Here is a 25607-nt window from a genome sequence, read left to right as displayed (position 1 = left end):
AGGAAACCCTGCTAGTAAGTCAAATTATAGGTTGTGTAAAAACATAGTTAATGAGTTCCATAGCCCAGGAGTTCAGCAAGTAATACAAAAAAATCAAAAAACATCATAACTAAAAACAGCATTTGCAGTTATATTAGCCAGGATGAAGTGAGTAAAACTATGAACCATTGCCAATGGAGCAGAAGTTCAGAAGGTATTCATTCCTGTGGCTTAGTCAAATACCTCATAGCACTCATTTCACACTGTCTAGCAATACTTACTGAAGCATTTGACATTAACTAAACAGACAAGTTAATAAATTAGATAATTAGTCTCTTCTGCTGAATAGTATCTTAATATAACTCTCTGTGGATTTTTCGTACTCTGCTTAAATAGTGCCATTCAACAGCTATAAAGTGAATGTCAAAGCTCATTTGCATCAAATGTAGTAGGAATGTTGAAAGAATGCAAATCAGTATATTTTTAAGCTTACTGCACCTCTCATATCACTGTAAGAAGTCTGATTCCACCTCACTGCAAGAGCTATTAAAATAGAAACCTCAGACAAGCATACCATAGCATTTTGAGGAAGGATATGACTTTTGCATTATCTGATAGGTGCATAGCACTGAACGAAAAATACATTATGAAAAAAAATCATTCAGAAACATTTACATTGAAAGATTGTACAAGTAATGTAAATTACTAATAAAAAAACTAATTAAAAAAACTAATACTGTAAAATACATCAGAAAGTTCAAGAAAATTATCAAAAACTATCCTACCACAAAACATAATAACTTTGGGTATATCTACAGTTTTTGCAGGCAACTGAGCACTGGCAGTTCACACTCACCTGAAAGAAACTGCAGGCATACTTATTACTACTTAGCAGGTAAGTATCACATGACAGATGGCTTCAGGCCTCTTTCCAGGACACTTGATGATACTAAACCCTAAGAGTGCTAAAACCTCGAAATTTAGTACAATACAACCAAAATCTCTTCTCTGTGCAGCACTGAGTAGTGAAGAAAACAAAAAGGAGAGTGGAAACAGCATGTGTCAGAAGCAGCTGTGACTGAATGAGCATCTATTCTTCATTATATGTATAACTTGTTTATGTATATTTCTGTGTGCATAGTAATAATAAAAATAATATCAGTAACTGTTAAATTCTCTAAAGGTCACTAATAATATTAAATTCTTTCAAAAGAAACATTTGTTTCTCCTTAAAGGTAATTTTTACCTCTTCCTCAGAAACTTTTTAATTTAAATTAATATACAAATGCAGGAATACTGATCAAGGCACATGTAGCCACTATTCGCTGTTTTTAACATTAGTTCAGGTTGTATTTCTTACATACAGATAATGTAACCTGACATCTGCACCTTTCTATTCTTCTCTGTAGCAGACAAGGTATGGCATTATACAGCTCATTATACAGTTTCTGCTTTTCTATCTCTAAAGCCCACTATGATTTCTATGCTACTTTTCATTCACCCAGTACCTAAATTTTCCATTGCCAAATTGTCCTTCCCGTAATCATGGACAATAGATTAGTTATAAATTCACTGTTCCAAATTTCTGCCTGCTGGTCCCAGTCTTCCACAATGTGAAACTCAGATCTAGCTTTTATTGTGAATCAGTTTCTCCTAGAGCTTCCTCTATATTCTGTTTGGGCAAGGAATGGGATGGCAACACCCATTTTCTCAGACCTTCCTGTTGGCTCCCCACCAGCTCAGAGAGCTCAAGTAACGTCCTACCAGTTTGGCTCTTGGCATCTGGTAAAAGTGACTCCCAACAGAAGGAGGCACCTAAGGGATTGAAAAAGCTGCAGTTCCCCCAGGTACTTCAGCTCAGCACCAAGCACTGGATTTTCATAGAAACCAGTGAAAAAACCACACCTTCCCCTAATGGACTTGCTCTGGGGTGAAACACAATTTTCATTTGGGAAGGTTGAACTAACCACCGTGTTCTGTGCTGTGCAGTGAAGATCCCTGGCCTCCCTCTCCAGTCATACCTACTGTGTGACTATATTACACATGCTTTGCAATGAGAAAGTAACTGTAACATTGTCATACATAAATCACAGTCTTTTATGGGAGTGTATTTCTCATTGTTTGAATGTCTACAGACTGGGTAAGGCTTATCCTGCTACACCTGATTCAGAAGAGAAATCTGACCCATACATGCTCTATGTTGTCCTAATTCATCTTGATTTGAGATTTGCATAAGGGAATTTCCAAACAGGAAAGGTTAATTCTGTAACTGTGTAAATTCTTTACTCTAGTAAAGCACTAATGGAGCACTTTTGGTATTGAGTGTTTGTGGCCAGGTTTGGCAGGACAGAGGCTGCAGGGGTGGCCTTTTTGAGAAGAGGCCAAGTGTCCATGGACAAGCACCGGCACCTCTGGGAAAACATATTTAAGAAAGGACAAAAAAATTCCAAGCACAGAGAGGAGAAGGGGAAAAAAGAGTGAGAAACAGTATAGGGAACTCCTAGGTCAGAGGAGAGCAGATATTCCCTGCAGCCTGTGAATGACATACATGGAGAAGAAAGGTATGAGAAGAAAGGAAGGGCAAAGAGAAACCACTAGGCCCTGATCATAACCTCTGAACACCCCTTTTGCACCACTTGCTTCCTCTCTGAAGGGACTTGGATGGAGTGTAACTTTGCAGTGATAACAAGAGAGGAGGAGAGGAGTCTGGGAGGAGGTCAAGCTGAGCCTGGGAAAATGGGAAGGAAAGTTGTTGTTTTAATGTTTGTCTCTTTTGTTTACCACTACCCACATTAGCAAATTTTTTAACTGGGAATAAATTAAATCTTCCCCCACTTGACTCTGTTTGCCTACCATGGTAACGGGCAAGCAGTCTCCCTGTCTTTATCTCAACCTATGGACTCTTTCATTCCTGTTCTTCTTTTCTCTCCCATCCTGCTGGGGAGAGGAATGAGCAAGCAGCAAGGTGGGAGTTTGGCTGCTAGCCTACACTAAGCCACCACACCTCTCAACTAAAAACCCCCACAATCAAGTCAAAAAGCATGCAGCCAAAACTGGCCTCAGTGTTTTGTTGTTTATCTTGAAATGGGTAACTCAACCCTGTTCAGATACATGGAGAAATGCTCTGCAGAAAAAGATATACTCATTTATTTGCCAGAGGATATTGTCAAAACACAGTGATTCTCCCCTCTCCAAAGGGATTTGATTAGAGAATCACTCATAGAGGCTCTCTGAGAAACTATAAAACATCTGAGAAGGCACAGAATGTATTAACCCCTGTCACTGTACAGAAAAGAGCTTTGTACACGAGGGAGTTGGAGAGAAGCCAGGGTACAAGTACTCAAATATCAGTGCGTGCTGAAAGAAGCTGTGTCTGTGAGCTTTTTCTTAACAGACAGAAAGAGAAAAGGCTTCTGACATTATTAATATGAGTGTGCACAGCAGTGATAGATCACTAAGCTGAAAAATGACAGGTTCTCAAAAACATAAAAAGAAGATTCAAGACTTGAAAGTGGTCATGCAGAAGAGTTACAGAAAGTTTCTGGAAATCAAATATAAAGTGAACATTTGATGGATGAGGGCTAGACATTAAGCCTGAATTAATTTGGCACCATGACATTACTGGATATACGCTGGAGGTTTGCTTATGATAAGAGCACAGTACTTATAGCAGGAAAGGAGTAAATCTTTTTAAACTACTTGAATGAGTAGGACAGAATAGATGGAAAATTTTAGTCTAGGTTGCTGAAGCTGCTGGAAAAATTTCTAGCAAGCCACACAAGCTGTTGACAGAGTTCCATAAAGACAGAGGAAAACCCTCATAACAATCTAATTTGAGGACAGAAGGAGAAAGTAGATTTGGGAGTTCAGGAGAAGGCATTTACACCTCCCAGCACAGCTCAGAGTATTAGACAGCTGGTAATTAAATAGCGGACAGTACTACATAATCAGTCCTCCAAACCACAGATGAAAATAAGAGTGAGATGCTCTGGAACTACCTAGAATCATGAGTACAGGTATTTACACGTTCCATTTCTTAGCAAAGAGCTGGCTTATAGGAGAAGAAGGGTTGTGGTGAAATCTTTGTCCCATTGAAATTGAAATTTCTGGGGTTCATTGTGTGACCCTGAAGAAGGTATATTAGCTAAGAATTTATAAACAACAAGTTTATACGATTATGTGCCTGTAGTGCCTTTCAGGAAAATCAGCAGGATACATAACTTATCATAATGCACAAACTTGTAATATTGAAAGAGTACACATGATTTTCATACCCACTGACAAGTGCATTGCTGTGCTTTATTAGTTTTGTCCCAAAACAATGATTTTGGATTTTCTGGCCTACTAATGCCAATAAGCATCCTTACGTAACAAGTGGGGCAGATGTTCACAGAAGGCACTTCTTTACATCAAAACTTGACACTAATAACTGGTGAATTATGAAACTCTTTCACTTCAAGAGCAGAAGCCACAACCCCTGACAACAATAATCTGGACAATGGTTGTTTTCAATTTTTCTTATGGGCAAAGATTGCTCTTGTTCTCAGGTAAGATATTATTCTACCTAATTCAACCTGGCTGCCATCAAAAAGATTTAAAAAAATTTATAAGAACATGTTAATAACACCCTCAGTAAGTTCACAGACAACACCAAGCTGGGCATGAGTGTTGATCTGCTGGAGGGTAGGGGGGGGGCTCTGCAGAGGGATCTGGACAGGCTGGATCAATGGGCCAAGGCCACTGGTATGAGGTTCAACAAGGCCAAGTGTGTTGGGTCACAACAACCCCATGCAGTGCTGCAGGCTGGGGAACAGTGGCTGGAAAGCTGCCTTTGGACAAGGAGCTGGAGGTGCTGGTCGACTGTGACTAAACATGAGCCAGTGTGTGCCCAGGTGGCCAAGAAGGCCAACAGTATCCTGGCCTGCAGGCAAGCAGGACCAGGGCAGGGATTGTCCCCTTGTACTCAGCACTGCTGAGGCCACACCTCAGATCCTGTGTCCAGTTCTGGGCCCCTCACTACAAGAAAGACATTGAGGGGCTGGAGCAAGTCCTGAGAAGGGGAGTAGAGCTGGTGAAGAGACTGGAGCACCAGTCTGATGAGGAGCAGCTGAGGGAGCTGGGGGTATTTAGCCTGGAGAAAAGGAGGCTCAGGAGAGACCCTATCACGCCCTACAACCCCCTGAAAGGAGGCTGTAGCCAGGCTGGGGTAAGTCTCTTCTCCCAGGTAACAAGGGACAGGACAAGAGCAAATCGCCTCAAGTTGCACCAGGGGAGATTCAGATTGAATATTATGAAAAATTTCATCACAGCAAGAGAGGGTAAGAATGAGAACAAGCTGCCCAGGGAATTGGTGCAGTCACCATCCATGGAAGTGTTCAACAGCTCAACAGATGTGGCCCTTCATGAGATGATTTTGTGGACAGGGTGGTATAAGGTCAAAGATTGGACTTGATGATCTGGCAGGTCTTTTCCAACCCTAATGATTCTATGATTCTAGTAATTTCTTTTGTACTGTTAACTCGACCACAGGCACAAGAATGTATCAGGGTTGCTATTAAACCCATCAAATTTAGCCATACACTAAATGGTTATGAAACCAATTAACTGCTGGCCTGGATTCATTTGGTCGTACTCAAATAATTTCCTGTCAAACATCTGCAGAGGATCAAGTTATTATTCATGGTTTCGCCATAAAATTTTGCACTTATTTCTTTAATCCATTTATTTCAGACTGTTCCTTATTTCTTTGATCCGATTTCAATTTGAGGTGGAATGGTCTTTATATATTAAGCTAGGAAACTTTTGGTACCATTACTGCTTGTGTATCAGCTCTGAATTCACTTCTACCCCTACACATTTCTACAACTACACATTTTTTGCTGATGCTGTTATTTTTGCCCAATGTTTTCACTTGGAATCTCACCCTACTCCCACTGAAGTCATTCATTTGGAACCTCCATCACTTTGAATAATCATCATATTGCGCAAAGCAAAGAAATATGCGATAGTTAGACTGGAGGAAAAAGGTCTGTTACTTTACAATAACATATAGCTGAGTTGGAAACAGGGCTAAGCAAATTCAAGGATTTATAAAAACTAGCATAATATTTTCTTTTTTATGATCAGGCTTGCTGATCAAGAAGTTTGTAAGTTTTGCCTTTGTTTCAAATGCATACCCCAGTTTTCAAGTAAAACCTGCCACAGTAAGTGTAAGGCAGTATCTTTCCACAAGTTCTGGATGGAGATGTATTTTGTTCTAATACAAACTGCCCTGATACAACTGACAAAGTTCAAATGAGTAAAACTGGTGCAGGGATGAGGAAGGTGACTAAGCTAAAGACTTCAAGAGTAAACATGAATCCTAAAAAGAGAGAGACTGAAGATCCAGGCTCCTCTCACCAATTGTATTTTTGCCCTTACTCCATGACAAAAGGATAAATTCTCTCCTGTAGTCTGGCAGACACTTTCCTCCGTCTGCATTTAATCAACATTTTCCAAGTACGGGCCCAGTTTTCCCTCCTTCAACTTTTATCACTTGTCCTTCATTAAGAAAGCAAATCACATTTTCCTTCTCTAGTTCTGTCATTTCTTCCAACTCAGCCTTTCTCTAGACACGATGCAGGAAAGATCATCTATCCACTACCCTGTCATGTGCTAGCAGGTACAACTTGTCTCTTTTGTGTTGCAAACACTAACATTCTTCCAATGAACCCACTGGAATTCCAGGGTGCTTTTGTTTGAGAAATGCTGTATGGAAACAAACTTGCATAGTGTTAATAAATACAACATGACACAAAAATGTGTGGTAAGAATAAAAATCCACCGAAGAAAAATTTGCATGGGCTTCAAGAAGCTTTGGATGAGGTCTTTGATACTTGCATCGCTGGAGACAGATTTAAATGGAAGGGGAAAATGGGATCCTTGAAACTCTCCAGCTTATTCACAGAGAGACTATTTAAGGTCATTCCAAGCTCTTCTTGTCTGTGCTTGTTCTGTATACCATAAATAACCACTGAAGGGAATAATCACTGTTAGGGTTACTTCATAAAGAAGATGCTATTCAAATTTTAGAATAACAGGAAATAGAGCTGTATATTAAGCTTGAAATAAATTTTCATCCATACTAGACAAACTTCTCATGGCAAGCAGTATCACATTTCACCAGAAGATTGGCTACTTGCAATGGGACTGAATTAACTCCTTTTTTTCCCCCCTACCTCTAAGTGTTTCAAATGTTTTCATATATACAGCCTAACTAGGATAGACTTATCAAGTTATTATACAATATTATACAATGGCTAATTATACAATAGTATCAATTTGACTTTAGGTGGGAATTAATACTGCCAGTCTGTCTCACAGCCAATATAATATGAAGTTATTACGTACACACACACCCCCCCACACTATTCTTCCACTAGCTAACTCAAAGTGTACCCAGTGGGGAAGTACAAGCAGTTTTTAATAATTTTATTATTATTTAAAATGACTTTTTAATAATTTTCATCTATTCGTGGTGGTATTTAGAATTTATAAAAAAGCAAAGCAAAGCATAGAACTAAAAACAATACCTCTGTAGCAACTCTCCAATATTACTGAAAATACTGGTTTTCCCTTCTATTTAATTTAACACTGGGAACCAGATTTAAAGTACTGACTTACAGAAAATCTCTAAAACATCCAAGTTAAATAAAGAAGCTGATTATTTTCAGAATATCACGTAAGTCGTATGTGTTATGATCTGACCTTCTGGAGCTGGTTTACTCGCGTTTGTTTTTTCTGGATCCTTCACCTTGGATTTACTTGTGTCTTTTCTTCTCTCTATATCTTTAACTGTAAAGTAAGGGGGGGGGGAAATCAATTAATCTAGAAACAATGCAGTTAGTAGCATATAATTTTCTTCTTCCTGATAAAGTAGTTGCACACAGCATCTGAAGATATGCTTAGGTAATGAGTGACTGTTTCTGGGTTTTCCCTCCCTCCCTTTGACTTTACTATTTTTATGGATCTTTCCCCATTCTATCATCATTGAAGTTCTCAAAACTGACTCTCTTCACACAGGAGAGTCCAAATAGTGACATCAGCACCTAAGCCCATGCAGACAAGATCCCACACTGGAAATACAGTCCAGAAAATTGGCAAATCTAGCTGGGGAAAGTCCAGCACTGAAAATCCCACTCCAAGTCAGTCAACACAAAAGCACATCAGCCAGCTGTTACTATCCTCTTTACAGAATCAGCTTAGATCCCATGCCCAAATCTGTATTCAGGGCACCAAATACTGCCATGAGTTCAAGGCTGCTCCAGAGCTGGGACAGTTTCCTGTTCCACAAGTGGGTGGGATATCTTCCTTACTATGTCCCAGAGCTCTCACAACAGCCAAGCAGAACCCAATTTGGTTAGCATATATTACATTAGTAGCCAGTATTGCTCTACTAACAGTCTGAAAGGTTCTGACAAAATCATTGCTGAAGTCACATATTGGGAAGAAAAACCCCTTCCAGAATTTCCTTAGAATGGTAATTGGTAACCATACTCCAGCTGTCTGCAACAGCAAGGAAAAGCTTAAAATAATGAAACTGAGAATATCTTCCACAGAAAATAAAATTCTACCATAATTACACTTTTTATTTTATGTAAAATTGGATTATGACTGACATTCATCCAAGCAGGAACTGAGCCTCAGCCAGGACCAAAGTCTCTCTGTGCTACATCATTCAAAAAAAACACTGTGAGGGCATGAAAGGAAGTTATCTGTCTCTTGACTATGTAAGAGAGACAGTACAAACATTCTGTTGTGCATTAGTGGAACCAAAGTCAAATGGATTTCACCAATTCACCCAACAGTATGTGGAATATCTGAATCAACCAGGAGTGCTCCAAGTTCCAATCCAAAATACAATCACAAGACTAAGTTCTAAGGAAGACAATGAACCACTGCCAAACATCTGAATGTGATCTTCTCAGTATGACAACCCTTTGCAGAACCTACAGTGCTCACACTCCAGGTACAGAGGTGAGAACTAAAACCCTGAAGTTTTGACTCCTCTTCTTATTAATACAGCATGTGTGACTGTGTATCACTTCTGCCTTTAGCAAACAATTGTGAAACTGATTCAGGAGCAAATTCAAGTCCACAAGCTTGCTGGGGATTCAGTTTTTACCAAGGCAGATCTTGGTTATTAGCTGGGTTACAGATAATGCCACAATGACACCAGGTCTTAATTGGAAGTCTGGGTTTGATCCTTAAGTGAACAAGACTCTGACTAAGTCAAACGAGAGGTAAAATACCAAAATAATATCAGCCAAAAAGGATGCTGTTGCTTATCCTTCTAGGAGCATTCCTTTGAGAAAAGGCCAAGAGCAAGGCCAAGAGCTGGCCTCCCCTAATGCTAGTGCTATTGAGAGGCTAGTCTCCAGAAAAATGGTACAAAAGTCTGAAAATGTTCAAAGGAAACAAGTTGGTCACATCCTGACAGATTTCTGGATTTGGGAACTGTCAAAATTCTGATTTGGGAACTATCAAAATTCTAACCACAAAGAAAGAAAAGACAAGACACCAGTTTTACTCAAATATTTACACAGACAAAGATTTTATCTAACACGTGTTTTTACGTCTGCATTTTCAAAGGAAAAGAATCCCCATTGATCTTAGTTCATTAAACACTAGTACTAGAATAAGAATGTATAGCTGGCTATATAAAGAGAAATACTCTTTGACAATAAAATTTTATTGTAAGCTTGAGAATTCTTAGTACATCAGTTACAACTCAACAGCATTAAAACCATACTTCCAATGCACTAAACCAGATGATGTTCTCAAAACTCTTTATATATTTGACCTTTTTTCATCTCAAGAATTAGCGGCCACATGTCAGAGAACAGGGAAAAAAAACTTAGGAGAGGAAAAAAAGGATTTGTATATATACTGTATCTGGTTTTACTCATGCAAGGCATCATGTTTTTAAATGAAACTCCAGCCTTAAGTACATGTTTTCACGTGCAGCAAAGAGAATATACTAAATAGAACACAATCCCCATATTTTTAAATCAAGTTGCCAGCTCCACTTTTCCTAAAGGCCATTTAAAATACAGCTACACCTAATATTATAGAATTTGCTGTAGCCTTCTGTGGGCTTCTCTTTAGTGCTAAAGTAATCTGTGGTTTTGTGGGTTTCCTACCCAGGACAGAACTTAAGGCAGTAAATACACAGTTGTGGTGATGAAAAGCTAAAAGGACTTTGATACACACCACATCAAGCACTCAGAATATTTATTTTGTGCTGGTTTTAAGAGAAAGGTAATTTAGCAATGACAGTGAGAAAAGTTCAGTGTCAGGGAATTCACTATGCTTTCAGCTGTACTCCTACACTGCCACATTATTGTTTTTATCAAGGAAATCTCCACTAATCATATTTAACATGTTTAGCATTAAGATCAAGATAAATCAGATAAGACATATATATCTCACTATGATATAGATGTTAAGACCATATCTTGATCCTATAAAAAATTAAATTTGTAAATATATTTGACTGCTGAAGACCAACAAGAAATCAGCCTTTCATACTACTGAACTAGCAACTAGTTGCCAGTTGACACAGCTGTAATATTGTTCTAATAAAAAGGAAATATTTCAAGTATCAGCATATAGAACTTTCATTCCACTCACTGAAGATTCTTTCCATGAAATAACCAGCTAATTTCCTAATGAAATGAGGAAGAAAGGGATGCCAATCCAATGGAAACAAAGACAGCCCAATGCAAGAATGTACTATGCAATCAATTCAAGCCTCTACCTGTACTTATACCAGTTAAAATACATGGCTTTGATTTTCCTTCCACCACAGAAAAAAATGTTTTTCCATCATCCCCCTTTGTGTAAGACTTGTTACTGTTTCAAAAGTTGCATTAAATATCTGATAAAATGTGCATGTCAGCCATAAAGAGACACATACTTCTGAACTGGCCTTGTGCTGGCTTACTCTCCTTGTCTTCACTGAATGCAATGATCTGAAGGGCATAATTTTGATCTGGAATGAGACCTTGAATAATTGCTTTGGTTGCAGTATTTTGAAGAATTAATTGATTTGTTTTTCCACCTACAGGAGAAAAGAGAAAAAAAAAATCCAACAAATATATAACTTTGTTTGCTTTTCTTACAGCACAGTAAACGTAAATAAATTAAATGTAAAATTAAAGTAAACTACTTAAAAATACCGTAACCTCTACCATGACCTAAGTATTCCCACTTTTTCCACTTTTGGGAATACGCATACAGCCAGACCAGAGACCATCACAGAAAAGCAACAAGCTGGGCAGCCTAACCAGTTTTCTTAAACAAAAACACTCTTAAGATCAGCATTTGTATCTGGGCCTCATGAAACAGCCATGGTGTCCAGCAAAATCATTAAGTAAGAAAAAAAGACACATTTTACAAAAATCTGTCAGGTTTGGTAACATCAAACCAACAGGCTTTTGCTCTGTGATTGGCTGCCAGTTTTGATCCTGCCATACCCACATCACCTCTGAACACTCTCTTTGCCAACTTTCTTTGGGCAAGGAAATTCTCACATGTAAATACAAATATTGAACATTTCTATGTCTATTTATATATAAAGACTGCATACAAATATGTACAAAGACGTATTTTAGCTGTATGTTAAAACTGTTTCTGTAGCTAAATTTAATTTTAAATGTACAGAAATAGGACCTCTATAGCTCTACACAGCCACTTTGTGGTCTACTTTTTCAAGTTTTCATTCAAAAAATTTTTAAAGATTGCTTGTTTTTTTAGTTCTTTTTGATCTTTTCTGGAGAGCTCACTAAGGGACAAGGGACAGGGAGATCCACATTAACGGCTTGACTGAATTAGGATTCCAATGCTTTCCCTTGAACACTTCCTAGACTTCCTTATACCCTACTGGAAGAAAGGTAAAGACAGATGATCAGTGACAATTCCCAAAGACTACACATGAAGCATAACCAGCATTGACCCACTTCTGCCACCTTAAGCATTCGATTCCCATTTTCTGTGCCTGAAAACCCTCTAGTGAAGTCAATCTCTCTTCTGTTGACCAGCCAATACTTCATTACCCAAAGCTTGCTCAGTTTTTTCACCTTGGAGGATGACTCTACACTCTGAAAATCTTTTAAGCCTTAGAAACACAGTTTTTTCACCTTAAAAGAGAATACACAGATTTTACCTGAACTTGGAGTGACAAGAAGTTTATATCCAGTGAATTGCCCCTTGGGGGCTTTCCAAGAGATCTGTACACTGTCAGGACTCACTACATTATATCTTAGTCTTGTTGGTGGGGACACTGCAAGTTTGGAAAGAAAACAACATTTCAAATTCAAATAAAAGTAACCCATTTTAAACAAACAAAAATAAACACATATAGGAAGACAACACAAAATTTTAATGGTAAAGGATGCAAGTTATTTAAAATGTCACATACATGAGTTTATTAGTTTGTAAAATGACATCCCCAGGTGCACTACTTCCCTCAGACAGACCTTTTATTTATCTCTTTACAAAACAAACTAAACAACCTAACAGCAGAGGACAGAAAGACAAACAATGTTAGATGTTAAGACAATAGTTTAGCAGGCAAAGCTGGTAATAAAAATGCTCTTTGTTAATATATGGGAATTTAAATTGCTCTCTTGCTTACACTGAAAATATGCATGACCTACACTCCTATATCTCTCATCACTGTGGGCATTTCCCCACATTTAATGTCACCCAGGGCCAAATTTTCAAATCCTTGTGAGGAGAGAATAACCAAGAGAAAAGACAGGCATGCACAAAGCAAAGGGAACATCAGCTGCCCAGTTTGCAAATTTTGGCTTAGGCAACACAAAGCCTGGCAGCTGCAAACACTGCTTCAGTCTCATCAAGACCAGCAGGCATGCACGGGCAAGTCAAGACTTAGACAGGGGAAATCTGGATGGCAAGTAAAATTTGGCTTCTACTTATATTGTGCCATCACCTAGGTTTCTGGGTTTTAACTGAAGCAGCAGGTGAAATAAATATAAGCATGAAATGACTGAGAAAGAGGTGATAATCGGTGAAGCAACTCACACAAAAACAAATGGAAAAACTGCCCCATGTTGTTACCATAATATAAGCAACTTTGTGTCTCTGCACATAAACTAGTTTTTCACAGTTCTGCATCTGACTGCTCAGTCAAACTCCACTGATGCTGGACCATACTCTATAAAACCTGCTCTGCTTCAGGGAGGCACATCCCTTCTTCACTGAAGAACTGCAGCAGAGCAGCTGGCAGTGCAGTCTGGGCTATCCAAGGCTGTCAACAAGGGGAAATCTTCATATATTTGAATATAATTTGGCTCACAGAGAAAAAAATGATCTACAGGGAAAGGCAGCTGGGGAAGCTACCCAGAGGTTGAATAACAGAAGGGCTAGAAAACTTTAAACACCTCCTACCTTACTCCTCCTCTTCCCATTGCCTCCACAGCCCCCTGAACAGTCTCCTTCATTTTCCAAACCCTTGGTGCCTCTGCCACTACATCCTTAAGGTTTCTCTTAGTAAGTCTAAGAAATCAGGGAAATTATCGGAAGCAGGTAAGTGGCAATTTCTTTTCCCCAGGGCTAAGATTGCTCACACCCTAGGCTAGGCTCACAGCCACAGTTTGTTGGTCTTTTAGGTATAATAAACCAACAGTCTCATGATATTTCTGAGATTTAAGGATTCAGCTCATGGAGCATCTGAGTCAATAGGCAGAATGTGCTGGCCAACAATCTCTGGCCTCTCCATTTGACCTGCTACAGCCAGTGCAGCTCTGGCACCAGCAGCAGCCAAAGACCTGTACTGAACCGATTACTTTTTCCTACATGCTACTTTTTCCAGCAGCTTGGGGGAAGAAAGAAGGAACAAGGCAGGCTGTAGTTTTTTGAGATTTGGGGGTGCATGTTTTTTCATGTCATCTACTATTAAATACATTTTGGATCTTAGAAGTAATAATCTGGAGGTTTAATACAAGAGATGTATTCCCTTGCATCCAGCCTCTCATTCGGCAAGCGGCCGTTTTGTCAGACCAAGAGCAGGTTCTGCAGTTCTCTTCCTTGAGGGACTTAACACCAGAACATAGAAGAGAGAGTACATAAGTATCAAGAACAGCTTAGCAACACCTCTGCATTCTCAAAGACTTCAGAGAACAAGCTCAAGAGGAGAGGCAAGGGGACAGAAGGAGCAGGCAGCACATGAACTCCACACACTCAAAGCTGTTCTGATTTGCAGCACTGGGCTTACACCCAACCCGTGCATTTCCTCAGTTGCTGGGCACAATCTTGTCAGACTTCATTTTCAGTCTGCCTGCCACCTCCATGAAGTTTAGAAAGAAAAAGGCTGTCAGCAAGAGCATGTGCAGGAATCACTGCAAATACAACACTGGTTCTTTGAAAATTTGGCCCTCCTACTGCAAAATGTTTTGCTAGGCAGGTTTCTGCAAGAACATTCAGCATGCTATAATTGTAAAAACATGACAGAGACTATGGCAAAAAGTTTTTAAAGCCAAGCAGACTGTAATTACGGATTAAAGCTTTTAATTCATTCTCAAGATTCATTGTGTCTTTTGAGCTATACATAAATCACAATAAATTGGGGCTGAATGAACAAGAGTGACAAATCATACCTAGAAGTTTGCAAAACCACAATTTCTTTTATTATTTTACCTCAGGAATAGAAAATAAACTTTTAAATAATGACTGTATGCAAGTGTGAAAATGCTGCAGATTTTACCGGGATTAAGTGGTAAATTTGTATGGGGATTAAGAAGCAGAGCAGAGAGCAACAAAGAAACACCAAGGACTGACAAAAAACCACCCCAATCATGTCTTAGAATTTCAGAGTTCATTTTCTCTGCCATCTTCTTCCTTCCCCATCATTTCTTTCCATCCTACTTTCAACTTGACAGTTTATGAAAGCACCTTCTAACAAAGAAGCATAGTTCTGGCCTAATTGCTATTAGCCATCACCAAAACAGGTAAATATTTGAGCCCTTAAACAATCACAGATCTTACAAGCAAAGAAGGACACAATCACCAGAAGTTTTTTTGTATACTACAGAGTTACAATGTGAAAGACTAGAAAAGTTGTGCCAGAATAGTCTTTACATAACTGGTTCATTTTCACTGGGTACTTTTTGCATCAAAGGCAGCAGTGCAGTGGAAAGGACATTCCCACACAGCAATAAACCATAAGAAAGAAAAGAATTATTCACTAGGCAGATAATTGACTGTGTCTTAGTTGTGCAAAGACTAATGTTCTGGCATAGAAAAGTACATATAGCTAAGGAAGTTAAAAATCTAACACTCAAACAGACAACAAAATATTGATGGGAATTACTATGCATTCACCAACCTGAAGAGGATATCTTTATTTCTTTGGACCTTTATTGTCTGTGGAACAAAATCTCACTTCTTGCAGAAAGGGAAAAAAATTAATCCAAGCTGAGTCAGTTAACTGATAAAAATCAGTAGCTAGATCTCATTAAGTGGTTTTACAGGAATGCAAAGAGAATGGCTGTCAGCACCATTAGAGCAGTCACCCAAAAGAAAACTGACAAGTTCAAGACTTTGGTTTATGCCACCAGGTAAATACGCACTCCAAACACATAACTCCTATGGACAACTAGGGAAAGAATGCTTTCAACTCTTATGGGAAAGGAAAAATACAATAAATTTCTTATGGACAATTCTCCAAGACATCCAATAGTCTGAGTTTGGATACTAACTAAATATTGTGGCTTCCAATTTACTGTTGTCATAAGAATTGAACAACTTCATAATTGCAATTACAGTAGTAATACATGAAAATTATTGCTACATAAAGAAAAGTTTCCATCTTTAAATACAGAAAAAGTCTCAAGGCAAGTTACTTTATGAATAAATCAAAAATTCCCAAGTGTTTTTCTTGCCCATCTCTATTTTCATGTACTATATAAGAACATAAGTAGACAAAAGATGTTCTTTATATATTATATTGAATGGGGAAGAAACAGCAGTGCAGAAAAAATAATCATTGTTGAGTAAAAACCAAACAGCACTATGTGGTTTATAAGGCAATAGGGCAAAAAATGAGACTGAACCACACAGCTTCTCTGAAAGGACAATTTGTAGCTTCAGGCACGTTGGCATATTCTCCTTTCCAAGAAGTCACATTACACACATTTACCTGAGCATCTTTGCCTAAGGAAGGAAACACAAGCTGGAACTAATACCAGCTCTTCCTACACCTTGGCAGAGTGTAGTTCCTTAAAACAGACAAACAAACTGTATTAAATTGTTAATTGTTAGCCAGCTGCATGAAGAGCTTACTGCAAGAGGTGGCAACCTTGAGAAAAGAAGGAATTTGAGAAACATCTTATTACTTTAAGTATACCAAAAGATTTTTCTTTTTCTGTGAGCATGGAATAGAGACTTCATATCACCTCATTCAATGGAATAACAGTCATGTTGGGCCACGGCAACAGTCCACTTAGCTTAGTATCACACTGCTGACAGCATTCCATAGCTGATGCTTGTTGGGAGAGTCTAATAACAAGGGAAGTATTGTCCTTTATTCATCAAGAAGAAATTCACCAACTCTAACTTCTGCTGGTGTGATTACTGTGGAAAAAAAACTCTCTCTGACCTTCATTTCATTGTATTGATATTAAAGGGAGAAAACTCCAACTATAACTGATTTAATCAAAGTTTAAAAAAAAGCAGAGAAGAACACAGTTTTCCAACATCAAGGAATTTTGCAAAACTTTCTGGAGATGGATCGCAATCCCCAGTCCTGTTTTGCAGATCTTAACCATATGTATTAGGACTGAAATACAGAGAAAAGGACTAACCATATGCTTTGCTTTACTGGCTCATTAAGTCACAAACATTCTGGACTTCATTTCTGACCAGAATTGATGCACTGAACATTGGGAACATACATTTCTTGATTCACCTCACATCGCCAGCATCAAATATTGCAGCTTACACGTGTCCCTAAGTTCTGGCAGAGGCTTGTAAAATGCTCACAGATTTCCAAACATCCAAGATGGTATGCTTCCCCAGCACTCAAGTGCCACGCAGACTGGACAACACTGCTACTTGCATTATCAGGATTTTAAAAGCCTCACGTTGCCAATAGTCTCTGAATGTGTTCATGAATAATGCATTATACAAAACACTTTAAAAGACCCCAGGATCCAATTCTGCTCCTGGTTATGCCCATGCAGTCTCATATCAAAGGGATTACATAAATCTGAGGTTGAGAGAAATGCCTTTCTTTAGAAATCATAAAACTCATTGGTATTCATCCTCTCTCCTTCCCCAAGCAATAGGATAAATTTTCTCTAGCAGTCAAGCCACTGTCAGTACAATCCAACAAGTATGTAAGCCTAACAATCCCAGCAGTATCCTTTAATACTCACAAAGGAGATTTTCATTTTAAAAGCTGCAGAAGTAGTCTGTGACATTTAACAGATCTGTGCAATATGGAATGATATAAGCACTACAACAGCTACTGTTCCAAAACAGAAAAAAATACATACTCCATACAAGCTTTATACCATATCTGAGCCTTCAAACTTACTTGATTACATAGAGAACAGTAAGAGCAATTTCTGGTAAGTGCTTTCATGTAAATAGGAGCAAAAAAATGTTGCATATAACTCATTTTGAGACACATGAATTTGCACAAATATTTATGCTATTTGAGATATTGGGTTCAAAGAGCACACATGAAGATATAATTCTACTCCCACCTGCTCCCCGAGATCAGCAGCAAAATTCCTGCTTCATTTCAGCAGTAATGGATTCACATCCTACTAAGATGTGAACACTTGCACTTGGAATAAAAAGTCTATTTCTGCACATCAGAGTGAAAAGCTCCATCTTCTTATTTATGATTTACCTTGGCCCTGGACATCACTGATGAAAAAAGCTGTGACAGCTAGAAAAGCCAAGAGAAAACAGCTCTGTATCTCGTATCGACAAAGCATCTTCTTCCCCTCAATACACACAGTATCAGCAGGTCTGAAAACACATGGAACAAAAAGAATTACTAAAAAGGCAAAGAGAAGGAATCCACTTTAATGAAAATTGTGGGGAAAATCTGGATTCAATTAAAACAAATTAAAAAACCTTAAGCAAATAAAGCAAACAAACAAAAAAGAATTCACCACAGACATCAGTGGAAACAAAATTTCCTGGCAGCAGTTTTATGACCAAAGCACATTTTACCTGAAAGGGACAAAGAACCCCACTTGGGCTACTCAGCAGTTTTGAAAACTTCGCCCATATAAAAAGGAACTCTATATTCTTTACTAATCATACACAAGCATTGGAAATAGAGTAAGCTGTAGATAACAGAGTACAACATTTATCTCTATACAACCCAGTTTTGTAAGAATCTTACCAAGATACCTGTGGCAAAGAACTCTGAAACTTGTTAAAAAAGGTAGAACTTAGTTCTGAAGGAACTCAAGTCCTCTTCTCACTGTCCTCTACAGCCTACTCTCTTTTTCCTTTTTCTACCATATTCAGCTTATCCTGTGTTCTCTGTTAGACTATCTGCACTTACAGTAGGTAATAGCATGGTCAAAACCATTTACACTAACTTAACCAGTTAGGAAAAACCAACCCTTAAGAATGCAGCAGTACATGAATACTAGAAGTCCTCCTAGGTGAATTAGCTGGTTTACAATTCTGGTGCCAAAGAGCAAGTTCCAGAATGGGTAATTTATCTGTCCATAGAAGTTGGCTTAAAAACAGTACCAATTTCATCATCTGAACATGTATTTTAACACTTTCCAGTAGATTGCAAGTTATACAGAAGTATCTCTCAAGATACATCAACATGCGCCTAGCACCATACTTAGAAACATTTGTCTTTCACTCAGCTTCACTCAACTGCACTAGTTTTAGCCAATTTTCTGGGCCAAGAAGATTTTTTGCTGTCCACTCCTGTTAAAATTCTACAGGAGAAACAAATTAAGATAATTAATAGTAGAGTTCTTGCTGTCAGCAAAGAGCATCTGAAGGTTTACTCGAGTAAGTTTTGGTTTACGTATTTCCATTTTTCAGGTTTCTCCCATTTACCTCCTGTGTCCTTTTCTCTAATATTCCTGACATACCATCACTGTTCTAGCCTTCCATGTTTTCCTTGTCTTGCAGGCACAAAGCAAGTGGTTCATCCACTATGTAATATAAAAAGCAGACTGAAGTACCTCAAACATTATTAAACAGAAGAGGATAAGACCTACATCCCCTTCTCTCTTTGAGTATTTGCAACCTGCTATAGTCATCCGAGGACTTGGTAGGTCTACTGTCACAAATCCCAGTCATGGATGCTTGATACAACTCCTAGAAAGATATATGGGGATTATACATTGTAAATTCCATCTCCACAGGAGATTATCAAAGTTTTAACCAATTTATCAACAAATTTCACATTACTTAAACATATATTTGGAATCCATCTCTTACAGTATAAATCTCTCAAGACAGAGGCAAATACCTAGATCCCAAAACAAATATGTGCACCAGGAACTTATATATTGCTACGCAGAGTTCTTAGACCCATCCTCCAGACAGAATTCAGAAACCAGTGCAAAGTTTCCAGGTTTCCTACTACATGAACCAAAGTGGCAAACACCCAGGGACCACAGTCACCAACTGCCTAGTGACAGGCAATAGGAGGAACCAAGAGTATCTCAAAACAGGCTGAAATCCACCTCAACATTTATCTCATGTTGGGTACTGACGCTTCTCCCCTCACTCAGGAATACAACCTGGATCAAGTAAATACAGACTCTTCAAACGACAGCAAACAACTCATTTTTCCAGGCAGTTACCACTGATAATGTGTGGATTTCCTTCCATAATAACCCAGACATTAAAATATTCACTCACAGTGGTGGCTCAATTCCCCATCTGCTACATTTGATATAAACCCTCCTCCAAAGAAAAAGCTATAAATACTAATGGACCAGTAATCCTGTGATAGAAACATTCTCTACTGCTGCTTTTAGAGAAAAGCCAGAGAAATAAGATTTATTGGAATAGACACAACTGGTGCTGGATCAACTACACACAAGTTCACCTCTGCAGTGATCTGCACGTCAGGGTTCACTTAACCAGGAAAGGAAACCCCCCTCTGCAGCCACCCTGTGGCTGACATCGTCTGGGACCAAAAACAAATATCCTATTCCTTCTGGTTTTTATATATTTAACCTTTTAGTAAGTATGTGGTAAATGAGTTATCTACCAGACTAGCGCTGGGAGCAGACACCAAGCCCGCCCAAGTCAAGAAGCCTGCCATGGGGTGAGCCCTGCTCCCCACAGCATCTCTCCCAGCTGGGCTCCAGGACTTCTGGCACAGGCCTGGAAACAGGGCACCCTCTCCCGAGGGAAGGACGCACCCTCGAGAGCTCCCAGGGAGACAAATGCGGCACACACCCTCGTGCTCCGCACTGCCCCGGGCTCCGCGCGTCCAGCCCGGGGGAGGAGGCTGAGCCGCCTCCGCGCACCCCTGGCTCTCCGCCTGGGAACGGGCAGGTCAGTCGGGGTTTTCCCCTATCTCGGGGTCTCGTTGTGGAGCGGCATGGCCCCGCTGCCCGGGAACACGCTCACGTTCCTCGGGTCGACGTCCCGCTGGGCAAAGCCGGAGTGCGACCTGCCCCGGCCCCAGAGACGGGAAGGAGGCGGAGGAGAGCGGGGCCGCGCTCTCCCGCTCGCCTCTCCACAGCCCCGCAGCGCGGCCCCACCCTGGCCCGGGGGGCCGCGGCTCACAGGCTCTGCTCCTGACCCCCGACTCCTCTTCGGGGGCCCCCCACCACCAGCATCTACCCGTGTGAAACCGAGTGCCCCCTGCCCCAGGTCAAGGGAGGGACAGCGGGGAGCTCGCTGTCTCCGCGGAGCTGAGGCGGGGAACGGGCCCCATAAGAGCCGGGGGCTGCCGGCACGGAGCGGGGACGCGCTCGCCGGCCCGGGCACCGCGAAGAAGGCACCGTGCGGGGCTGGGGCGGAGCGACTGCCCTGACACAGCGCGGCACCGAGCGAGGGAGGGAGGAGGCATCCGCGGCGGGACGCGGGCAGCAGCCAGAGCCTCCGCCCCCCCCAACAGTGAGACTGGTTGGGTTTTAATTACTATCAGTTTTAAAAGTAAGGCCTTTGCAAGAGTTTCTAAAGGGGTTTCCCCGTCCTAGCCCGAGGTCGCCACCTTCCACTCCTCCACCACCTCCTCCCTCGCCCCATTCTCCCTCCGGGGCCCCGCTCCTGCCGCCGCGGAGGTGACCGGGCAGGTGGATGGGAAGCGCTCCGCTGCTGTCCTGACCCCTGCCCGCCTCGCCCCAGCCCTCCAGGGAGACGAAACGGAGCGCACACCGACCTGTGCGGACATCAGCCGGGGAGCGGCCGGCGGGGAGCGGCCGCTCGTTTTCACGCGGGGCTGCGGGTGCTAAGCCGGCTGCGGGAGAGCCGCTTCCCTCCCTACTGCCTGCTCCGCATCTGATAAGGCGAAAGGGTAGCGAAAGGAGGCGGGCAATTATAGAGCAGAAGGTGGAAGAAAGGGGGGGAGGGAAGATGCATAAACGATGTCTGAGATCCCACCCTCCGCCCCCGAGCCCGACCCCCGCGGCGGGGGCGCGGCCAGGTACGCGGGAGGCAGGGCCGGGGGGCGCGGGCAGCATTCCATGGGCAGGTGCTGGTCTTGCCAGTGTCCTCGGTCCTCTGGGTTTGCTACCTGTTAACTGATTTTCCTCTCTCCAAAGTTCCTCATTCGGTCGGCGTCGGGGCAGCAGCGGAGCGCTTCCCATCCACCTGCCCGGTCACCTCCGCGGCGGCAGGAGCGGGGCCCCGGAGGAAGAATGGGGCGAGGGACGAGAAGGTGGAGGAGTGGAAGGTGGCGACCTCGGGCTAGGACGGGGAAACCCCTTTAGAAACTCTTGCAAAGGCCTTACTTTTAAAACTCACTCACTTCGTTTATAAATGATTTAGAAGTTGTCTACTCCTCAGTACGGCTTGGAATGCAAGTATTCCCCACGCCAGCTATTGAGATGTGTGGATTAGTGACTCATTGGGAAAATATTTATAAGTGTTCCAATACTTGTCTGGCTTAGTATAAACCTTGATTAAAAGTGTTGTAGTACATATGTACATTTTTTGCCATACGGATAGACACTGCAATGGTACATGGAATGGCAGAATCTATATTCTGTATTTCCATAGAAATATGAGTTGCCCTGTGGTATATCCTACTGAATTTACAATTAAGGCTACTATTCACAAAGTTTGTAAGTCCTGAGAATTTAAGAGGTGAATGAAAATATTCATTACAACATGCCTGGTCATCTGTGTAAAATTACAAATGAAATCACTGAAGGACTGAAGTTAAGAAACAGGCGTAGGTGATATAGAGATGTGCATACTTTCTTAATGTAAGTAGGAGCCCCTTCTAGGGAAGGAGAAGGCAGTGAGTCACAAGGAGATGACTAAGTGTAAAGTAGGACCTTCTGTTGCTGAGTAGGATTACCAGTCCTGCAGATTCTTGTCCAAATTCATAGTGTATGGTTATCTTTCCAGTAAAACTGCAGAAGTGTTTGAGCTTTAAAGAAACTCTTTAAGTCTAGTCATTTTCAATAGCAAAGGTTCAAAAACATTCTTAGGTATAAAAAGCATCTACCAGATTCTTAGATCCTGTCATCGGCAGTTTTTCTATTGCACTGCCAGCTGTGTGCGATGGCCAACACGCATAGCAGTCAGGAAGAATAGCTTTCAAGATAATAATTCCTCTGAAGCAAAAAGATGTTTGGCTCATTGATGTTAAATATGACACAGTTTGTACCTCTTTCAGTCCCTAATTTATGTATTTAGCTAAACAGTAATACCCAGAAGAACAGGAAACAGATCATAGAATCATAGAATATGCTGAGTTGGAAGGGGCCCATCAGGATCATCGAGTCCATCTCCTGGCCCTGTGCAGGACTCCTCAAGAATCACACTGAGTTCCCAAGAGTTTTGTCCAAATGCTTCTTGAACTCTTTCAGGCTTGGTGCTGTGATGACTTCCTTGGGGAGCCTCTTCCAGTTTTCAACCACCCTCTGGGTAAAAAACCTTTTCCTTATATCCAACCTAAACCTCTCCTGACTCAGCTCCAGGCCATTCCCTTGGGTCCTGTCTGGTCACAAGAGTGAAAACATCATTACTTGATCCACTACTTAGCTTCACAAGGAAGTTATAGCTGCAGTGAGGTATCCCCTCAGTCTCTTTTTCTCCAGACAGAAAAAACCAAGTGACCTCAACTGCTCCTCTTATGACTTCCCCTCCAGACCCTTCACCATCCTCATGGCCCTCCTTTATGACACTCTCTATAGCTTAATATCTTTTTTATATTGTATCACCCAAAACTGTACCCAGAACTCGAGGTGAGGCCATCCCAGTGCGGAGCAGAGAGGGACAATCCCCTCCCTTTCCCAGCTGGTGATGCTGTGCCTGATGCCCCCCAGGACGGGGTTGGCCCTCCTGGCTGCCAGGGCACTGCTGACTCATGTTCATCTTTCCATTGACCAGGACCCCCAGGTCCCTTTCCACAGCTCTGCTCCAGCCTCTCATACCCCAGGCTATACACACAGCCAGGGCTGTCCCATCCCAGGTGCAGAATCGGGCACTTGCCCTTGTTAAACTTTACACAGCTGGTGATTGCCCAGTCCTCTGCTTTGTCAAGGTCTCTCTGCAGATCCTCTCTGCCCTCAAGGGAGCTGACGGCTCCTCGTGATTCAGTGTCTTCAGCAAACTTACTGAATATTCCCTCAAGTGCTGCATCCAGGTAATTAATGATGATGTTGAAGAGAACTGGGCCAAGGATGGAGCCCCATGGAACACCACTAGTGACAGGTCACCAGCCTGATGTCATCCCATTCACTATAACTCTTTTTGCCTGACCTGTGACCCAGTTGCTCACATAACTCAGTTATCCAGCTGTGTGCTGGACAATCCAGAAGGATTCTGTGAAAGACAGTATCAAAGCTTTGATGAAGTCCAAAAAGATTACATTTACTGGCTTTCCTTGATGGATCAGTCTATTTGCAGTGCCCCTGAAGACTTGGTAAATGTAGAGAGGTAAATCAACCCAATTCCCAATTGCTTGCTGGCTCATGTATTTGAGGGTAGGACAAGGAACAGCCTGCCAAGGGGAGAGTCTGGCTCCCCCTCTTTCGCTATTTTTTTTTTTACCCTCCTCCCAGATTTAAAATTTGGATCTGAAGTCCATGAGCACCATCCTGTGGCTGCAGCTAGTTGGAGTATTGTGACTCAATAGAGAAAGGTCTTGAGGATTTCACTGATGGGTAAATAGATTCTGTAACTCTTTGTAGCCTTCAAATGTCTTGATACTTTAGTTTTTATTCACCTGTTTGCATCAGAATTTAAATTAATATTTTAATATTATGCAAAGCGTGTGCTTTCAAGTGTAACTCGGCTGATTTTATTATCCTTTTATTTTCCTTATTTACAATGCTATTTTAACATTATTTGACCACTTTTAGTGCTAATGATGCTTATTACCATTGAGTTTACTCAGCTTTCTCTGGAAGGCACCATAGATTTCCTTGCATTATTCCAAGCAAGAACTATTGTTGTTCACAATTTCAAGGTAAAAATGAAAAGATTCCTTGAAAGAGTTTGTATAATGTGCACATCTGGAAATAGAGTAAGATCCCAATATGCTTAATTTACAAATGATTTACCAATGTTTCCTTCTTGTCTTCCATTAAAAACAAACAAACAAAAAGCCTTTGAGTTTTAAGAATTAATTTACTGATTGTGAATTGACCCCATAAATTTACTTTCCACTATTTTCAATTGGCCAAGCCTCATTGATTTCAAAAGCACTACAACAATTTACAGTCACCACATTTTAAAAGTATTCACATCAGCAAGATATGGATCATCTTTTGCTTGGCCAGTGTAGGTTCCGCAACATTTCTATAAATAGGATTACATGGCAATGATATTGGAAATACAGCTGGAAACAATTCCATTAATCCATCACAGCAACAGAATTAGTGCAGCCTCACAACCTCAAAGTGAGCTGGCTGAATATCTAATGGTATGATTAAACCAAGCCATGAATCACCAGCAGCAGTACTTGTGCAAACTGAACAGAAAAAATAATGGATGTTTTTGGTGGCTGTGGGGCAGAATTGCACTGTAATTTTCAATCCTTATCTTTTTTTTTTTTCCATATTTTCTGCTTTTTAGGATATACTTAGAATATTTCTCTGGCTTTTGTCATATACTAATGAATGCCATATATGCCATTTTTTCACTAGATTTTGGAAATGAGAATATCAAGTTTGGGGTATATTTTCAAATGACAAATAATCCAAAACGAATCAGGTCTTGTATTCTTTTATTAAAATGATTCTTGTATTCTTTTATTAAAATGATGGTTTTGAAGCTGACTAGCATTTTTAACTCCTAAACTAAAATATCTTACAAAGAAATTAACAATTTTAAGTGCCCTTTCTCCTCCAGCATCCAAAAGCTCCAGTCACATTCAAAGATTTGGACTATGGCACATCTATTTGAATGACTCAAACAACTCCCTAGGCCTAACAACA

At 40.7% G+C, this 25607-nt stretch overlaps 1 protein-coding gene across 6 annotated transcripts in view; it reads right to left on the bottom strand.

The window, feature by feature from the left end:
• The window catches only part of COL14A1 (collagen type XIV alpha 1 chain), a 115161-nt gene extending 93645 nt beyond the window's left edge, over nucleotides 1-21516 (bottom strand). For all 6 annotated transcript variants that reach the window (XM_069005391.1, XM_069005393.1, XM_069005392.1 and 3 more), the window contains exons 1-5: nucleotides 21377-21516; nucleotides 17900-18021; nucleotides 12185-12301; nucleotides 10937-11080; nucleotides 7726-7812 (exon numbers count right to left, since the gene is read on the bottom strand). In XM_069005391.1, the coding sequence (XP_068861492.1) occupies nucleotides 7726-7812; nucleotides 10937-11080; nucleotides 12185-12301; nucleotides 17900-17987 (436 nt within the window). In that variant the 5' untranslated portion in view covers nucleotides 17988-18021; nucleotides 21377-21516. The remainder of the gene's footprint in view (nucleotides 1-7725; nucleotides 7813-10936; nucleotides 11081-12184; nucleotides 12302-17899; nucleotides 18022-21376) is intronic.
• Nucleotides 21517-25607: the final 4091 nt, after the last annotated feature.

The sequence above is a fragment of the Aphelocoma coerulescens genome, chromosome 2 (genome assembly GCF_041296385.1).
Source record: "Aphelocoma coerulescens isolate FSJ_1873_10779 chromosome 2, UR_Acoe_1.0, whole genome shotgun sequence".
NCBI lineage: Eukaryota > Metazoa > Chordata > Aves > Passeriformes > Corvidae > Aphelocoma > Aphelocoma coerulescens.
Note: the sequence above shows the minus strand (reverse complement) of the source record. Positions and strands in the feature narration are given on the sequence as shown.